Source organism: Schistocerca gregaria, chromosome X (genome assembly GCF_023897955.1).
Source record: "Schistocerca gregaria isolate iqSchGreg1 chromosome X, iqSchGreg1.2, whole genome shotgun sequence".
Taxonomy (NCBI): Eukaryota; Metazoa; Arthropoda; class Insecta; order Orthoptera; family Acrididae; genus Schistocerca; species Schistocerca gregaria.
This window is the reverse complement of record NC_064931.1, coordinates 517,675,680-517,693,633: the sequence shown is the minus strand read 5'-3', so window position 1 is coordinate 517,693,633 and position 17,954 is coordinate 517,675,680. Positions and strand designations below refer to the sequence as shown.

At 39.8% G+C, this 17,954-nt stretch overlaps 1 protein-coding gene across 1 annotated transcript in view; it reads right to left on the bottom strand.

The window, feature by feature from the left end:
- LOC126298209 (hemicentin-1-like) overlaps window positions 1-17,954 on the bottom strand; it is a 748,827-nt gene that overhangs the window by 459,326 nt on the left and 271,547 nt on the right. Inside the window, exons 16-17 of the mRNA XM_049989513.1 lie at window positions 1,676-1,825; window positions 1,501-1,596 (exon numbers count right to left, since the gene is read on the bottom strand). Of these exons, the coding sequence (XP_049845470.1) occupies window positions 1,501-1,596; window positions 1,676-1,825 (246 nt within the window). The remainder of the gene's footprint in view (window positions 1-1,500; window positions 1,597-1,675; window positions 1,826-17,954) is intronic.

The following is a 17,954-nucleotide window of genomic DNA, read 5'->3' as shown; positions in this document are numbered from 1 at the left end:
TTCCATGTGTGTGTACTTCTCAAGCAAGAAATTACAATGTTCTTTGGTCAGAAAAACAATGATGCACATCAGCATTATTAACCATCTGCAGTGTAACAGAGCAATACAATTGCTTAATCTTCAGGTGGCAATGCAACATGGGTAGAATTTTGCTCCTTGAAATATATACTGACATACTAATTTAGCTCTCAGCATGTAAAATGTCTAGTTGTCACTGAAGATTGCATGTCTCTAGTTTGGTCTTCACCAGAGATGGCATAATCATTATCGTGTATTTTATAATCAAGAGAAAGAAATTCCTTTGAGATGGCTCTCCTGTAGGATACACTAGGTTCCTTCAGCATCCACTGAATACACTGAATACACTGAATCCAAGGCAATAAGTACAATTTTCAAGCTGCACAAGTTAAAAATAGTCATATTTTCATGGCCATGGTTAGTTGGGAAGCACAGCTTTAGGACATCCACATTTACACAAGTTCACATGCAGGGTTGACAGATGTAACAATCAATGTAACTCACTGCAGTTGTGAAATGCACTGTTGTATGCAGATTTCCTCTTGATAAACACTGAGTTGAGCTGCAAAAGCCCAGAATAATTTGCACAGTTGTAGCTTATTTGGGATTTTTAGCACTGAAGGTCAGGCATTGTGTGGGCAGGTATGCAAATTTGTTGCATTCTTCCCCATTTATTATATAACTTCACCATCGTGGATGAAAGATCTGAGCACTGGTGCTGAACTAAAATGATTATTTCACACTGTATCAAACAACTTGGCGAGGCCCGTGCACCATTTCAAAACACACACAGTCTGCAACATACCCTAACTGCATTAGTTATAAGTTTGTTTCTCTTCAATTTATTGTGATATTTGTGATATTTGTGATCTGCATAGCAATCTTAGACTAGTCTACAACCTGTGTGCTGTAAAATGTGCACCACACGTGAAGCAGTGTCCAGCAAATCTGATCTATTTATCAGCAATTAAAAGACATTCGTACATCCAACACTTGATGACTGTTCAAAAAACTTGTAATAGCAAAATGAAATTCCATAACCTAAACATGGCACATTAAGTATTCATGTCAATGAGAGTTAACATTGCTCATTACTCTACTTTAAATGTTAACAGCAATTGCAAAAAGTGAAAATGTTGCTATCACGGCAATGTCTCATTCATTCCGAAAATGGAATGACTGAAAATATGAAACATCATTCTGATAGCAGAACACCAAATGAAATGTTACTTTACAAAGTGGTATGATAGATGACAATCATTTATCAGAAGCAGTGTTGGGGAACAGACTGTCACATTTGAGACTGCAGCTCAGCTGTCAGCCAGCCATCATTAGATTGTTTATCTGGCCATCTGCGGATCAACATACCTGCTGTTCTGTGAGTGACCATGTTTCCTCGTACTATCCTGTGTGTTCCAGCCAGAGTTTTCCACTATTGTGCTACTATTAATCTGATAATACAGTAGCACTAGAAATACTTACCAATTCCAGTTATTTTTATGGGAAAATCTTTCTTTACTGATCCATAACTATTTTCAGCTGTGCATATATAAAGAGCTTCATCATCCAAAGTAGAATCTGGAAAGCAATGCATAGATATTTAAAAGCTGAAATGGTTCAAATGCAACAGGAAAGTGTCATACCATGTTATACATACTCATTATTTTTAGTAATCCAGTCTCTGTTTGGATGAATCTTTTGGAATCTAGTTGTTTTCCATCCTTTCTCTGCCACGTGACTTTTGGATGTGGTATTCCGGCAGTCACACAGGGAATAGTTGCATCACTTCCAAACTCCACTTTGACATCTGAAAGTATGAGGCAATAGTTTCAGTGTCATTATTAAAAGAAAGAGATCAAATTTAGCTTTAATCTGTGATGATAAGGAAGCTTTCTTTATAAAAAGTGTGAAAGAAAATGTATAGATTACTTGACAATTTCTTTGCTGCCAATGTTTTCAAATGTTTTTGAGAAAGCAATGTGGCACATTTCAGTTCCCAGCATCCACTGAACATGGAATTTATACTTCCACTAATCATGAAAGAGCACTAGAAAAATTTTTCTTTGCAGTTGAGACAAGTGCTATTGTGAACGAGGTGGAATGTAATTTGTGTGATGTGATTAGTGGGGTGGTCATTAACATCAGCTTGTGGCTTTCACAGAATGGATTGACATTTAACAGCAACAAAATGAAATATGTACTCTTTCTGACATGAAACTCTTGTGAAGCACAATCTCACCGTCCTAAGTCTGTCAAACAGTCTTTGATGCTAACCACTTTAAATCCTTAGAACTGAGTTTAGTTGGAATGCTTATGTAGAAGTATCATGTGCAAGATCTTTCTGCAGGAACTGAATGCTGCTATCTCCACTACATGATTGATCTCCACGGTCATTTACAATGAAACATGAGGGACTGTTTACATTGCTTATATACACTCTACTATCAACATTGAACATTATCGTCATGTTTCACAGTTTTTTGTTTGCAGTTTCCTGTTGCATAGTCCTGAAGCCATTTCATTCTTGAAGTCATATGTGATGATGCTCCAGAATCAATGATCCACTCATTCTGGCTGAAATCTGACATACCAAGTAAACAAAGCAATGTCTTGTCTGCTCCCTTGGAACCCTTCTTTGATGATTCTTGCTTCTAGGGATAGTCAGACTTGAGGCTGACCATACTTCCAACAATTGAAACATTTTATTTTCTTCTTTTCTCACTTGTCTTTGGGGAAACCTGCTGTGATTTCTTACAGTGCTTTGTAAATAAGGCACTACCACCTCTATCTTTCTACAACTTGAGGTATTTTTCCATACTTCCAATTAGCAACTTTGCTTTGATATTTTATGATGTGAAATTTTCGCCATTGTGCTGGACTCTATACCCAAGTAGTAAGGCTGATAAGCTTTTTGTAGACATCTAAGTGTAATGAGTGCTATTAGTCTATCATCACCTGGTTTCTCCATGCTCTGAAGTCTCTTGGCTACATCCAGTATATGTGTGACATAACTAAATATTTCCTTCAAATTTGGGTAATGCAGTATTGAACAGAGCACCCCAAAGATTCATCCACCTAATTTTATTTTTACCGGCAAGCTGGTTTTCCAGGTTACCTCAAGCTTCCTTTGCCTTTGTTCTATTTTGCACATGTGCATACAGAGATTTATCTACGTACAAAACATACCTATCCTTCTCTGCATTCACAGCAGTACTTGTCCCTTTTGCATAATCCCACAATTTTTCAGACATTAGAATGAGTTTCATTCCAAACTTTCTGTGTTGTAATCATCCTTGTTTCTAAGTTTTTCTGTCACTGGAGGGGTGGTTTTGGTCGAACATTCATTTGAAGACATTTCTGGAAACCCAAATTTGCTGGCACTAAATCACGTAAGAGATTTTTTTTTAGAACCACATAGGGTTCAAACACCAAAGACTTTGACAAAACACAAATCGAAACAAGTATCACTGACAAAGTCGTCACATAAGCCAAAATGCTTGTTCAGTTATTAATCTTCCTACCCGCACAACATACATGGTTCAATGCACAGATTTACCATTCTTATCTGAGAACCTGTTAGCACAGTGAGGTTTGTGGTGACAAAGATAAATAATTACTCTGTTGATAATACTTGTATTCACAGAGAACATATTACATGGTATACACAGAAACAGAAACTAATTCTCAAAGATAATCCATACCTCATAGACATCAAGGAAAAAGAAGAAATAAGGATCTACATCTACATTTACATCCATACTCCACAAGCCCCCTGACGGTGTGTGGCGGAGGGTACCTTGAGTACCTCTATCGGTTCTCCCTTCTATTCCAGTCTCATATTGTTCGTGGAAAGAAGGATTGTTGGTATGCCTCTGTGTGGGCTCTAATCTCTCTGATTTTATCCTCATGGTCTCTTCGCGAGATATAAGTAGGAGGGAGCAATATACTGCTTGACTCCTCGGTGAAGGTATGTTCTCGAAACTTCAACAAAAGCCCGTACCGAGCTACTGAGCGTCTCTCCTGCTGAGTCTTCCACTGGAGTTTACATATCATCTCCGTAACACTTTCGCGATTACTAAATGATCCTGTAATGAAGCGCGCTGCTCTCCATGGGATCTTCTCTATCTCTCTATCAACCCTATCTGGTACGGATCCCACACTGCTGAGCAGCATATTGTACGATGGTTTTGAACTTTGTCCACTGATCCTCAACACTATCTGTACTTAAAATAAAACTTTCGTGTTGAGCCATCAGGTACTCTGAAATCTCCTTTTTTCACTTTTGCTTAACAGAAAAATTTTCCTACCTTTTCTAATATTTATATTTATGGCTGAAATCATTGATGCAGTAACTGCTTTATGATCGCTGATTCCCTGTTCTGCGTTAACTCAATATTTGTACATTCAATGTGAACAGCAATTAATATAGTGATTGCTATTGTATATTAATATAAATCCCATTCCACTACATTTGTTCAATGACCAATAAAGAATTTGAATCTGAATTTCAGCAATACTGGGCAGATGGATGCAATACAGCTGTTTAGATAAAGGCAGTGTTGACATGCTGGATTCAAGAGCTGTAGTACTTGCCCTTAAGAGAATATCAAAAACAGGAATTTCTTAGCAACAACAAAATCTTAATGCTTGAAACACGAATGTTATTGTCTGTGACAAGTCACCTGAGCCAGTTTCATTGTAAGAGATACGTAACACCTCAGAAAGAGTGACTAAAACCCTGCAGAAACTTAATGGGTCCCAAGGTGTGTATAGTCTCCTCAAAAATTTCTTTACTGATAGTTGTTTGATGCTAGTGTTATAAATAATAATGATAGTTTCATTAAAAAGTAAACCTAATGTCTTTATATTGTTACAGACCTGGAGATAGGGTATGAATTAAGTTACAATTGGTTGCTTTCCTCTCTGGTTTGACTGTGAAGGAAGTTACAAAAGACATTACTTGCAAATCATGTCATAGCCTAATTCAAAATGAAAAATGTGGTTATTCCTCAGTGGACATTAATTTTAAATAAGACCAGTGTAATGCTTTCTTTTACCCTTTAGAATTACTGGTGTGGCTAATAAACACTGTATATGATTTCATGAGTGAAGTGCCAAATTTGTCAGTACCCAAGCTTGCACAATTGTAGCTAAGTCAGTTATCAATATTTTGTGCACTTCAAAGGTTTTACAATGCAAATGAAGTGAGACTTCAGATCATGCTGAGAAATTAGGCCAAGTGATATGAAAAACTGTTATATGAGTAATGTAAAAAAGAATTGAAGACAAAATCACTGAAAATTTTGAAAGGGTGAAATATTTAAATAACAAGCTGATCAACAGAAAAGAAACCCAGTTGGAGCAGATGTGATTAAGTGTGTGCAGTGCCACCTCGTTAGACTACTCCATGCTTGCAGTACTAGGCTTGGAGAATACTAGCAGGTGATGAGTGAAGGGAGCCACACAGGATTTAATTTTTGCTGTTCTGTGGAGCCCAATTCTGCTGTTTAGCTCAGAAGAAGCCAATTCAAGACAATGGCACATTGATGACGCACAAACATTTCACCCTTTTTCACAGTTTGTTAAAATTAAATGTCATAGCAGCTTTCACATTAATTTTACAGTGAGGTGACAGAAGTTATGGGATAGTGATATGCACATATAAAGACGGTGGTAGTGTGGTGTTGTTGAGAATCAAGTTTGGTACAAGAAGTATCCACTACTGCAATGATACTGCATAGCAAAGCAATAGCATGAGGTGCCAGTGAGATACTAGGAAGAAGCCATGCTTCCCATAGTCCTGAGGCACACCGCTGTGCCTCTGTCATGAAATAGCCTTGCCAGATGCTAGGAGGGAAGTTCTGTTTGAGGTTGGATCCTGCCCACTGCCAGGAAGTTCCTTTCAGAGTAACATCCTTGTGCCCTCTATTCACTATGACACAGCCAGTGTCAACCATCTAGGAGTGAAGACTTCCGTATTCTGTGTGTTGAGTATCAAGTTCGGTACAAGAAGTATCCACTACTGCAAAGATACTGCATAGCAAAGCAATATCGTGAGGTGCCAGTGAGGTACTAGGTAGAAGCCATGCTTCCCATAGTCCTGAGGCACACCACTGTGCGTCTGTCCTGAAATAGCATTGCCAGATGCCAGGAGGGAAGTTCTGTTTGAGGTCGGATCCTGCCCACTGCCAGGAAGTTCCTTTCAGAGTAAAATCCTTGTCCTCTCTATTCACTGTGACACAGCCAGTGTCAACCATCTAGGAGTGAAGACTTTCGTATTCTGTGTACTGCGCCTACATGCCAATGCTATCAGAATTGTATCAACAAATGTTTACAAACTTGTGGTTTCTAGTGACTGTAGTGAAACCACAGTACAGCCTTACTGAACTTACATCATTTAGTGTGTTCTGAAAGTGTTTTCTGAACTGCAAGTTCATGTGTGCAATTTCATTGGCACTACTGTGCCTGGTAAACAAAGATAAGTTTTGTTGTAATTAATAAAGTGAGGGGGAAGTTTGGGTCGGTTACACCAAACAATACTCCCATTTTGCAGTAGTTCATTTATTCACCTCTTTACACAAGCAAGGCTTACAAAGAACTGGATGCTGGAACTGCACAAAGATAATGTTTAGCTTAGTCCAAAGACAATACTCAGATCGATATTGGTATCGACCTTATTGGCGTCACAAAAGTATTACTTATTCAATGTGTTCTAACTAACTGTGTTATCACTAGCCACCACAGTGTCGAAGAAGTCAGACACAACAGGTCATATTGCATACACAATATCCAGATCGATAGTGCATTGTTGGAGCTGTCATTTGTATTCAGGTGATTCATGCGAATAGGTTTCCGACATGATTATGACTGCACAGTGGGAAACAACAGGCTTTGAATTTGGAATGGAGGTTTGGGATAGATGTAGGGGACATTTCATTTCAGAAATCTTAAGATGAGAATACAATATGTCTGGCATTAAATTTTATCACAAAGAACGAAGTGGCCAAAGCCTTCACTCAACTCTCAAGAGCAGCAGCATTTGTAGAGTTGTCAATGCTAACAGACAAGCAACACTGTGCAAAATAACCACAGAAATCAATGTACCTGTTAGGGCAGTGCATCAAATTTTGGCATTAAAGGGCTGTGGCAGCAGACAACCAATGCAAATGGCTTTGCTAACAGCATGTCATCACCCACAGCACCTCTCCTGAGCTTGTGACCATTTTGGTTCGACCCAAGGTAACTGGAGGACTGTGGCCTGATTGGCTGAATCCCAATTTCAGTTGAAAGCAAGTGAAGGTAAGATTTGAGTGTGCTGCAGACCTCACCAAGCCATGGACCCAAGTTGTCAACAAGGCATTGTGGAAGGTGGTGGTGGCTACATAATGGTGTGGGCTGTGCTTTCATGGAATGGATTGTGCCCTCTGGTCTAACTAAACCAATAATTGGCTGGAATTGGTTATGTTTGGCTACTGAAGACCATTTGCAGCCATTCATGGACTTCATGTTCCCAAACGAAACTGTCATGTCACCAGGCCATGATCATTCATGACGGATTTGAAGAACATTCTGGACAGTTCAAGCAAATGATTTGGCCATGCAGATCACCTGACATGAATCCCATTGAACATTTATGGGGCCTAATTGAGAGGTCAGTTCATGCACAACATCCTGCATCAGCAACACTTTAGTAATCATGGTTGGCTAGAGAGGCAGCAAGGCTCAGTATTTCGGCAAGAGACATCCAATGACTTTTTCAGTCCATTCCATGTCAAGTTACTGTACTATGCTGGGCAAGAAAAGGTCCGACACAATATTAGGGGGTATCCATGACTTCTGTCACCTCATAGTAAGATGAATGAATGTTAATGACTAATTTGGTTAAACTGCAGTATAACACAATCCTATGAGTGAGGCAGTTCAGAAGCAGAAGAATGTAGTGTCTAATCTATGCGCAAATTTTTTTTCCAGTTGTAAAAGATTCTTGGACCTTCATATTGATTTGATAAAAGTAAGTTCTGCAATATTAGATGTTGTTTCCATACAAGATAGCTCTCTCTCAGGAGTAACTGTGTTGGACTTTGTGACATCATCCCAATTTAAAAAACAAAAGATTACATTGTTACAAGTGACAAACAGCAGTGATAACTTATAGTCTTCCTTGTGACAAATAGTGGCAGTTTATTTCTGAGTATGTTGTGATTTTCAAGTGTGTATTTGTATGTAATATGTATCAAAACACTCGCGGTAGACTTGTCCGTCACCTAATGTAGGTTCTCTGAATTTCGTTTGTAGTTTTAGTTTTTATAATGAAACGTTCCTCAAATATAGTAAAATGTGTAGAATATAGCTCAAACATAAACAATAGGTTATGCTACACAGGTCAGTCAGTTACCAGAATCTTTATGTAGCATTCACATTCTTGTCGTCAGTAACTCACAACCAAAATATCACCTTCCAACTCAACCTAGAACTCAAGCAAGGGCACCCATATGATAGTTTGAAGGGGAGGAAGTGGGGGGGGGGGGGGGGGAGGGGGCAGCAGTGGGGACTAGACCTGGGGGTGTGGAGTATTATTAATATTTTTGAAGAGAAATTGTGACTTGTAAGTAGTCATAAAAATTTTCATTTCCAGCACTGTTAAAAATCTGTATAATAGCTACTTTTCAATCATTTTCTCAGAAGAAAAACACCTGACTATACTATATCTTTTTCGATTCCCTGAGAGCTAGAGAATGCCACCCCATTGCCCCCGAGTATGGATGCTCTTGCATGTGGGTGCCCATGGTTATGCTGCAAATTTGTTTGTAAACCTTCCCTTCACAAAGAAAAAGTAGTTGTGGGTCAGGACATAGTTGGTAAGGTGTATAAGCAATTAGGTGGTGGGTTTGGAGTTTGAAGGACATTGGGAGAGGTAGTATTTGATAACAGCAAGGCCATGGGCATGAGGGATGCTGGTTTACAGGGAGATGGTGTCCACAGTGTTGAGTAGGGACTCAGGAGGTAAACAGATGGGAATGGTGGAAAGTCGGTGAAGGACGTGGTTAGTATCTTCAGTGTGGGAGGCTAGGTTTCAGGCAATTGGATGGAGGTTTTGTTCAACAAGAAAAGAAATTCTTTCAGTGGGAGCATAATAGCCAGCTACAATGGGGCATCCAGGATTTTTAGGTTTGTGGATTTTGGGGAGCATGTAGAAAGTGGGTGCACGGGGTGATGTTAGCGTGAGGTGGGAGATGGCCTCAGGTGAGAGGGTCTGGGTACAGCTTATGGACTTCAGTAAGGATTGGAGGTTATGTGGGACTTCTGGGATGGGACCCCTCTGGCAGAGCTTGTAGGTGAAGGAGTCGGCCAGCTCACGGAGGCCTTCCATCAGGTATCCATTGCTACTCATCACAACAGAGGTGGAGCCTTTGTCTGCAGGGAGAATGATTAGGTCTGGATCTGTTTGCAGGCTGTATATGGTTGTCTTTCCTTCCGTCAAAAGGTTAGTGCTCTGAGGAAGGGACTTGAGGAAGAATACAGGGGCCAAGTTGGAGGTAAGGAATTCTTGAAAGCTGACTATTGAGTAGTTAGCTGTGAGGAGGGGGGGGGGGGGGCTGATTGTTGGATGGAGGTATGAACTGAGAGAGACAAGATTCAATTTTGGGATTAAATAGACTTTTGTTGGAGGGATTGGTGGTGCCCCAAGGCGGAACTAGGAGGTGGACAGGTTGGACAATTTATTTAGGTGGTGTCTGGAATGCTCCTTTAGGTATTGGAGCGCAAGTGTTTCTGTTTTGGAGATGTTGTGTATGTAGTGAGGAATGTACAGTAGCAGTATGTTGCAAAAGGAATACAGGTAATCGGAAATGTCTGTACCATGGAAAGACCTGCACAAACCAATCACTGCAAGAACCCATCTCCATAGGACAGATGTCCCAGAACCACCTGTATTCCCTCTGGAACATACTGTTACTGTGCAAGCCTCACTAAATGCCAAACATCTCTGAAAAAGAAACCCTTGCACTCCAACACCTGGACGAGCATTCCAGCCCAGCCAAGCTGACCCGTTCAAATTACCAAGTCCTCAAAAACTGCCTTCCAACACTCCACAAAACCCAAAAACCAAGCAAACTCAAAAGACTGTTATTAACATCCCTACTGAAAACCTCAGTCCTACAGAATTTTCAGTCCTCTTCAAAGGTCCATCCTTCCGACCTACTCCAAATTTATCTATCTTGGACTTGTCAAAGATGTACTCTCTTTCTCCCTATGCCTACACTGGAAACACTTCTTTGTCACCAATGCTTCCAACCAAAGCCATCCTCATCCCAACATTGAACCTTGGCTCTCCCAGTTCATACCACCATGCAACCATGATCCTCCAGCCCCCTACCTCCTGCCCAACCCCCAGTCAGATTCCAGGAATTCCTTACCTCAAACTTGGCCCTACTATCCTTCCCCAAGTCCCATCCTCAGAGCATTAACCTTTTGGCAGAAGGAATGACAGCCATAAACAATCTGAAACAGCACTCGGAGCAGGATATGCAGCACACTTCTACCAAAATAAGGAAGCCTAAGAATGTGCTAAATGTTAGATAGAAGAAAGTGCGGCTGCTAGCTAGCAGACATGGATGAAGTGTAGGCCCTCAATTTCAGGAAAACTTTGGGGTGAGATACCAGGTCACCAGCTTTTTCTCAACCAAATGCAAGAGTTAGTGAAGAGATTGGATAACTTTGTAAGGATTTTTCAAATGACAACCGCGTAGTGACAGTGGATGGGGCCGTAACAGTTTGGATAGGAATTGTGTGTATGAGATAGGAGATGCCCTGGACAAGATAAGCTTCCCTGACTCGTGGCACCAATGTACACTTTGTTGAGATGTGCTGACAGGTATGTTAGGGTCAATACTGTTCCTAATATAGATCAATCACTTTCATGACAGCTTTGATCATATAAAGTTGATCGTCGGTAAAGCAGATGCCAGACTGAGATTCATTGGAAGAATCCTAAGGAAATGCAATCCACAAACACAGGAAGTAGGTTACAGTACACTTGTTCACCCAATGCTTGAATACTGCTCAGCAGTGTGGGATCCGTACCAGATAGGCTTGATAGAAGAGATAGAGAAGATCCAATGGAGAGCAGCGCGCTTCGTTACAGGATCATTTAGTAATCGCGAAAGCATTACGGAGATGATAGATAAACTCCAGTGGAAGACTCTGCAGCAGAGACGCTCAGTAGCTCGGTTCGGGCTTTTGTTAAAGTTTCGAGAACATACCTTCACCGAAGAGTCAAGCAGAATATTGCTCCCTCCTACGTATATCTTGCAAAGAGACCATGAGGATAAAATCAGAGATTAGAGCCCACACAGAAGCATACCGACAATCCTTCTTTCCACGAACAATATGAGACTGGAATAGAAGAGAGAACCGATAGAGGTACTCAGGGTACCTTCCGCCACACACCATCAGGTGGCTTGTGGAGTATGGATATAGATATAGATGTAGATGTAGATGTAGTCTTAGGGACTAAATTCTGTTTGCTGGTGACAACAATATTATAGCGTCAAAAATACAATAGAGCTCCTTGCAAAGAAAGAAAATGAAATGCTCAAGGAAGTTTAAAATCAGTCAATGTGCAATAAAGTGACAATGAACATAAAGCAAAAAAAGCCTTGAATTTTCACTTGAAGAGAAAAAATAACACTTAAATTGCATACAATATTATGAAATGAGTAGATTGCTACTCACTATGTTGTGGAGATGCTGAGTCGCAGACAAGCCCAATGAAAAGACTGTCAAACAAATGAGGTTTCTGCCAAAAGACCTTTAATCACAATTAGACAACATACAATAACTCACTCATGCAAACACAACTCACATACACATGACCAAGTCTCTTGTTGCCAAAGTCAGACTGCGAGCAGCAGTGCATGATGGGAGAAGCAATCTGGGTGGTGGGGGTAAGGAGGAGACTGGAGCAGGGAGGGGGATGGATAGTGGGGTAGGGGTGGGAGATGATAAAGTGCTGCTTGTGGGCATATACAGCACAAGGTGGAGAGAGGTTAGGGCAGCTAGGTGCAGTCAGGAGGTTAGACGGAGAGCAAAGGGGAGGAGATGGAACAGAGGGTTGTGTAATGCTGGAGTTGGAACAGGGAAGGGGATAGGTGGATATAGGACAATGACAAAGTTTGACAGCAGGAAGGTTATGGGAACATAGAATATACTGTGGGGAGAGTTCCCACCTGCGTAATCCAGAAAAGCTGGTGTTAGTAGGAAGGATGTAGATGGCGCTGGCTGTAAAGCAGCTATTAAAATGAAGAACAATGTGTTGGACAGTGTGCTCAGCAACTGGGTGGTCCAGCCGTTTCCTGGCCACAGTTTATCAGTGGCCATTGATGAAGACAGACAGCCTGCTGGTTTCCATGCCCACATGGCACACAGCACAGTGGTTGCAGCTTAGTTTGTATATCACATGATCCTATAAACAGGATCTTTGGAGCAAGCGGTGTGCGCGCTTTCGGAGCTCTGGCAAAAGTTAAGTGTTCAGTAATAGAATAATATTAAACTTAGTGTAAATTATAGTTTAGATAGTTAAATTAACGCCTGTGTTAGACTGTGTATTGAAGGTTTCACGAATATTAGCGTATTTTACTCGTAAAGAAGGTTTTACTTAACGACTGGTTTTCGTCAGTGTATGTTTACATTTGTAGGTATAAATTTCGTGCGTGTGTAGACCTCTTATTATTACTTAACTTTGTGCCTATAATCTTAAATACTTCTTTGGTCAATAATTAAAGACTTTTTATTGTCGGATTGTAGATTATTCAAACTTATTTGTTCATAGACTTTCCATTTGGCGTTTGTTTACTTTCAGGTAACGATTGTTTAAATTCACGTAGCTCGTTAGATTACATCCATTGCAGGTTCATTATCTTACTGATTTAAGAATTTAGTCTGTCGTATTAAGAGATTGTTGTTTAAATTTTATTACTGTACATTGCCATGAGTACTAAGTATGGAAGCTGCCGTAGGAAGATAGAATCGGGTGTGGTATGTGGGGATGTTTTTCATTGGGGCTCATGTAGCGGGAAATTTGACGAGATTATGCTTTTGGCTCTCCCATGGAACTGTAGGTTCTGTAGTATAGAAAAAAGATTTGTACAACAGGAGGAAAACATGTGTGCCCTTCAGGCTGAACTAGATTCGGTAAAAACTGAATTAGCTAAGTTAAAGGGGGAAAAAGACTGCGGGAAATGGGAATTGGTAACAAGGAAATCGCGAAAAGGGACCAGCCATGTAGATGTTGTCGAAGTTCCAGTTATGAATAAATTCTCCTTGTTACCTGAAGTAGGAAGGGAGGAGCCAAAAACAGGAGTAGTTGAAAGTAGGGTGCAGCAGACTACTAAAATTGGTAACAGCATTAGGTCGGGAAAATCTAGTAATAGGAAAAGAAAAGTCTTGCTGCTAGGTAGCAGTCATGGGAGGGGTGTAGGCCAACTAGTGCAGGAGAAATTAGGAGCAGATTACCAGGTTACGAGTTTGTTTAAGCCAAGTGCTAGGCTTAGCCAGGTGATAGAAGACATAGGACCACTCTGTAGGGACTTTGACAAAAATGATGAGGTGATAGTAATAGGTGGGGCAGGAAACAGCCTGGCTAAGGATAGGAATTATGATATTAAGAGTGACCTGGATAAAATAGGAGCTGCAACAGGATGTACGAATGTGGGTTTTGTTGAGGTATTGCAGCGTTACGATCAGCCCTCGCTTAACCCTTCTGTGTGGCGAGTTAACAGAGAGTTGAGCGAGCAGCTGCTGGACTGTGCAAAGACACACATTTATACAGTGCCTGTTGGTAGCATTGGGAGATGGGGATGCACTTGACATGGCCTGCACCTAAATAGTCTAGGGAAGGATAGATTAGCTGATTTAATTGTAGGTCGTCTAAAGGGGGCCACTAGCACTCAACGCAAAACCCCTGTGACCCGAAAGGGCATAGGGGCACCTTTTTTAGGTTGAACAAGATGTCCAGACAGGCAGCTCTTAAAGGTAAAAAAATAAATGGTTCGAATAAAGGTAGAGGAAACAGTTGTGTTAATATATTTCACCAAAATATCAGGGGATTAAGGAACAAAATAGACGAACTAATAATTTGTTTTGAGAATATTAAAAATACAACAGAAGTTGATGTACTGTGCCTGTCTGAACATCATATAACTACACAAATAGAAAATGTAAATATTAATGGGTATAAACTAGCAACTTATTTTTGTAGAGACAATATGGAGAAAGGAGGAGCTGCCATTTATGTTAAGGGGGAACATGGTTTTAAAAACATAGAAACCGTAAAATTCTGTGTAGAACAGCACATTGAAGTATGCGCTTGTGAGCTTGAATTGGACAGTAGTAAATTCATAATTGTGACTGTGTATAGGTCCCCACTTGGAAATTTTCAAATGATTCTTAAAAACCTAGATCTCTTGCTGCGTTATCTGTCAGAAAAAGGAAAACACATTATCATTTGTGGAGATTTTAACGTAGATTTTCTTAAACACTCAAGCAAGAAGAACGACCTTGAACTATTATTTTTCTCTTACAATCTGACATCAGTCACTGATTTTCCTACTCGTATCGTACAAGACAGTAGCACCCTGATAGATAACATTTTCATAGACCAAGATAAATTAAAAGAAGTAAGCACCTATCCTATTAAGAACGGGCTTTCTGATCACGATGCACAGCTACTTTCAATTCATGACTTTGCTCCATACAGTAATGTGAAAAAAACAAACAAAATAATACGCCCAATTAACCATATAACAATTCAACAATTTAAGGAAAGCTTGAAACGGGTAGACTGGGAGGATGTTTATCAGGAACCTGATGCAAATGTTAAATTTAACTTATTCCATGATAAACTTGTGGGTATATTTGAAAGCAGTTTTCCTAAGAAATTAGTGAATCATAATTCAAATTAACTTGATAAAAAAACATGGCTGACTAAAGGGATTAAAATTTCTTGTAGCCGGAAATGGGAACTATACCAAGACACTAGAATAAGTCGAGATGAAGAATAGCTCAACCATTATAAGAAATATTGTAATATACTAAGGAAAGTTATAAAAAAATCCAGAAGTATGTGTATCAAGTCTGAGATTAGCACCTCTGATGACAAAGTTAAAACAATATGGAATATCGTTAAAAGGGAAACAGGGCAACCAAGGTCACAGGACAACAGTATTACTGTTAAGCACAATGAAAAGCTTATAAATGAAAAATCACAGGTTGAAAATATTTTTAATAATCATTTTATAAATGTAGTGGAAAATATAGGCACTAGCTGCTCACCAGATAGGGCAGAACTCTATATGAAAGAGGCGTTCCCGGTGCAAACAAATGAAATTGAAATCCTACCCACCTCACCGTCTGAAATTAAGAAAGTAATAAATTCACTTAAGAATAAAAACTCACATGGAACTGATGGTATCTCCAATAGAATACTAAAATCTAGTCCACACCTGATAAGTCGAGTTCTTAGCCACATATGTAATAGCTCATTGAATCAGGGAATATTTCCTGACAGATTGAAATATGCCATAGTTAAACCTTTGTATAAAAAAGGTGACAAGACAGACGTCAACAATTATCATCCTATTTCACTTCTGACATCCTTCCCAAAAGTGTTTGAAAAAGTAATGTCCTCAAGAGTAACTTAACACATCAGTGGGAATAACGTTTTAACAAAATGTCAGTTCGGTTTTCAGAAAGGTGTTTCAACAGATAGTGCTATACATGCTTTCACTGATCAAATTTTAAATGCTCTGGATAGTAGAACATCACCAATTGGGATTTTCTGTGATCTCTCTAAGGCTTTTGATTGTGTGGATCATGAAATCCTCTTAGATAAGCTGAAGTACTATGGAATGAATGGTTCAGTACACAGATGGTTCACTTCATATTTAACTGGTAGAATGCAGAAGGTTGAAACAGTAAACCCACATAGTACACAAAGGGCATCAAATTATCCAGACTGGGGATGTATCAAGAATGGGGTACCACAGGGTTCTGCCTTGGGGCCTTTATTGTTTTTAATATATGTTAATGACTTGCCTAATTACATTCATGAAGATGCAAACTTGGTTCTCTTTGCAGATGACACAAGTATTGTAAGCAAGCCTAAAAAGCAAGTATCAGGTGAGGAAAATGTAAATAATGTTTTTCAAAGAGTTATTAGGTGGTTTTCCGCAAATGGACTTTCATTGAACTTTGAAAAAACACTGTACATACAGTTCAGTACAGGGAAAGGCATAACACCGGAAATAAATATAGAGTGTGGGGGAAAATCTTTAGCTAAAGCAGATTGTTCAAAATTTCTGGGTGTCTGTATTGATCAGAATTTAAACTGGAAGACACACATTGACAATCTACTGAAACTACTGAGCTCAGCTACCTATGCTATTAGTGTCATTACAAATTTTGGAGACAAGCATATCAGTAAGTTAGCTTACCATGCATATTTTCATTCGTTGCTCTCTTACGGAATCATCTTTTGGGGCAATTCATCACTAAGAAAGAACGTATTTATTGCACAAAAACGTGTTATCAGAATAATGTCTGGGGCTCATCCAAGATCATCTTGTAGACAATTATTTAAAGAATTAGGGATATTGCCAGTAGCTTCACAATATATATACAGCCTAATGAAATTTGTTGTTAGTAACCCAGATCACTTAAGAATTAATAGCACAGTTCACAGCTACAATACTAGAAGACAGGGTGACCTTCACTACCGCTCATTGAATTTGACATTGGCACAAAAGGGGGTGAATTATACTGCCACAAAGATTTTTGGTCACTTGCCAAACAATATCAAAAGTCTGACAGACAACCAATCAGCATTCAAAAGTAAGTTGAGGGAATTCCTGAATGACAACTCCTTCTACTCCATAGATGAATTTTTAGACATAGGCTAAAGAAATACAGTAAGTATTAACAATTGCACCGTATATAAGACTAACAAAGATTATTTGGGATAAATGAATCTTTTGTACTTTGACACGTTCCACATCATTACGAAAGAATCGTGTTCATGATCCATGGAACAAGTAATATAACTAACTAACTCACATGACTAGTTTCACAGGTAGCCCTGCCTCTGATGGAATAGGAGATAGTTGTGACCAGACTGGAGTATGTAGTGCTGGAAAGATGTATGGGACAGCTCTTGCATCCAGGTCTATTACAGGGATATGATCCATAAGACAAAGGGCTGGAAGTGGGGGTTGTGTAGGGATGGACAAGAATATTGTGTAGATTAAGTGGGTGGCATAATAGCATTGTGGGAGGGGTGGGAAGGACAGTGGGTATGACATTCCTTGTTTAAGGGCATGATGCGAGGTAGTCAAAAACCTGGCAGAGAATGTTATTCAGTTGCTAGTGCTCCTCTGTGGCCAGATGGTGGAACTTCTAGAGATGGGGGTGACTATAGAGGTAAGGCACAGGAGTTATGTTTCTATACTAGGTTGGGAGGGTAATTACAACCTGTGAAGGCCTCATTGAGACCCTTGGTTTATTTTGAGAGGGACTACTCATCACTACTGATATGACAGGCATGGGTGGCTAGGCTGCGAATTCTTGGAATAGAATGGGTGAATGGGTGGTAGTTGTCAATGTTGAGGTATGTCTGGTGGTTGGTAGGTTTGATGCAGAGAGAGGTACTCATGCAGTCATCTTTGAAGTGGAGGTTAACATTCAGGAAGGTGACTTATTGGTATGAGGAGGACCTGGTGAAGCAGATGGAGAGAAGGTGTTGAGGTTCTGGATGAATGTGGATCCAGATCACAAAGGTGTCACCAATGAATCTGAACCAGGTGAGGGGTTTGGTATTCTGGATGGTTAGGAAAGATTCCTCTAGATGATTGTGGTTCTTTCTGCAGTTGTAAGGTTAGCTTGCA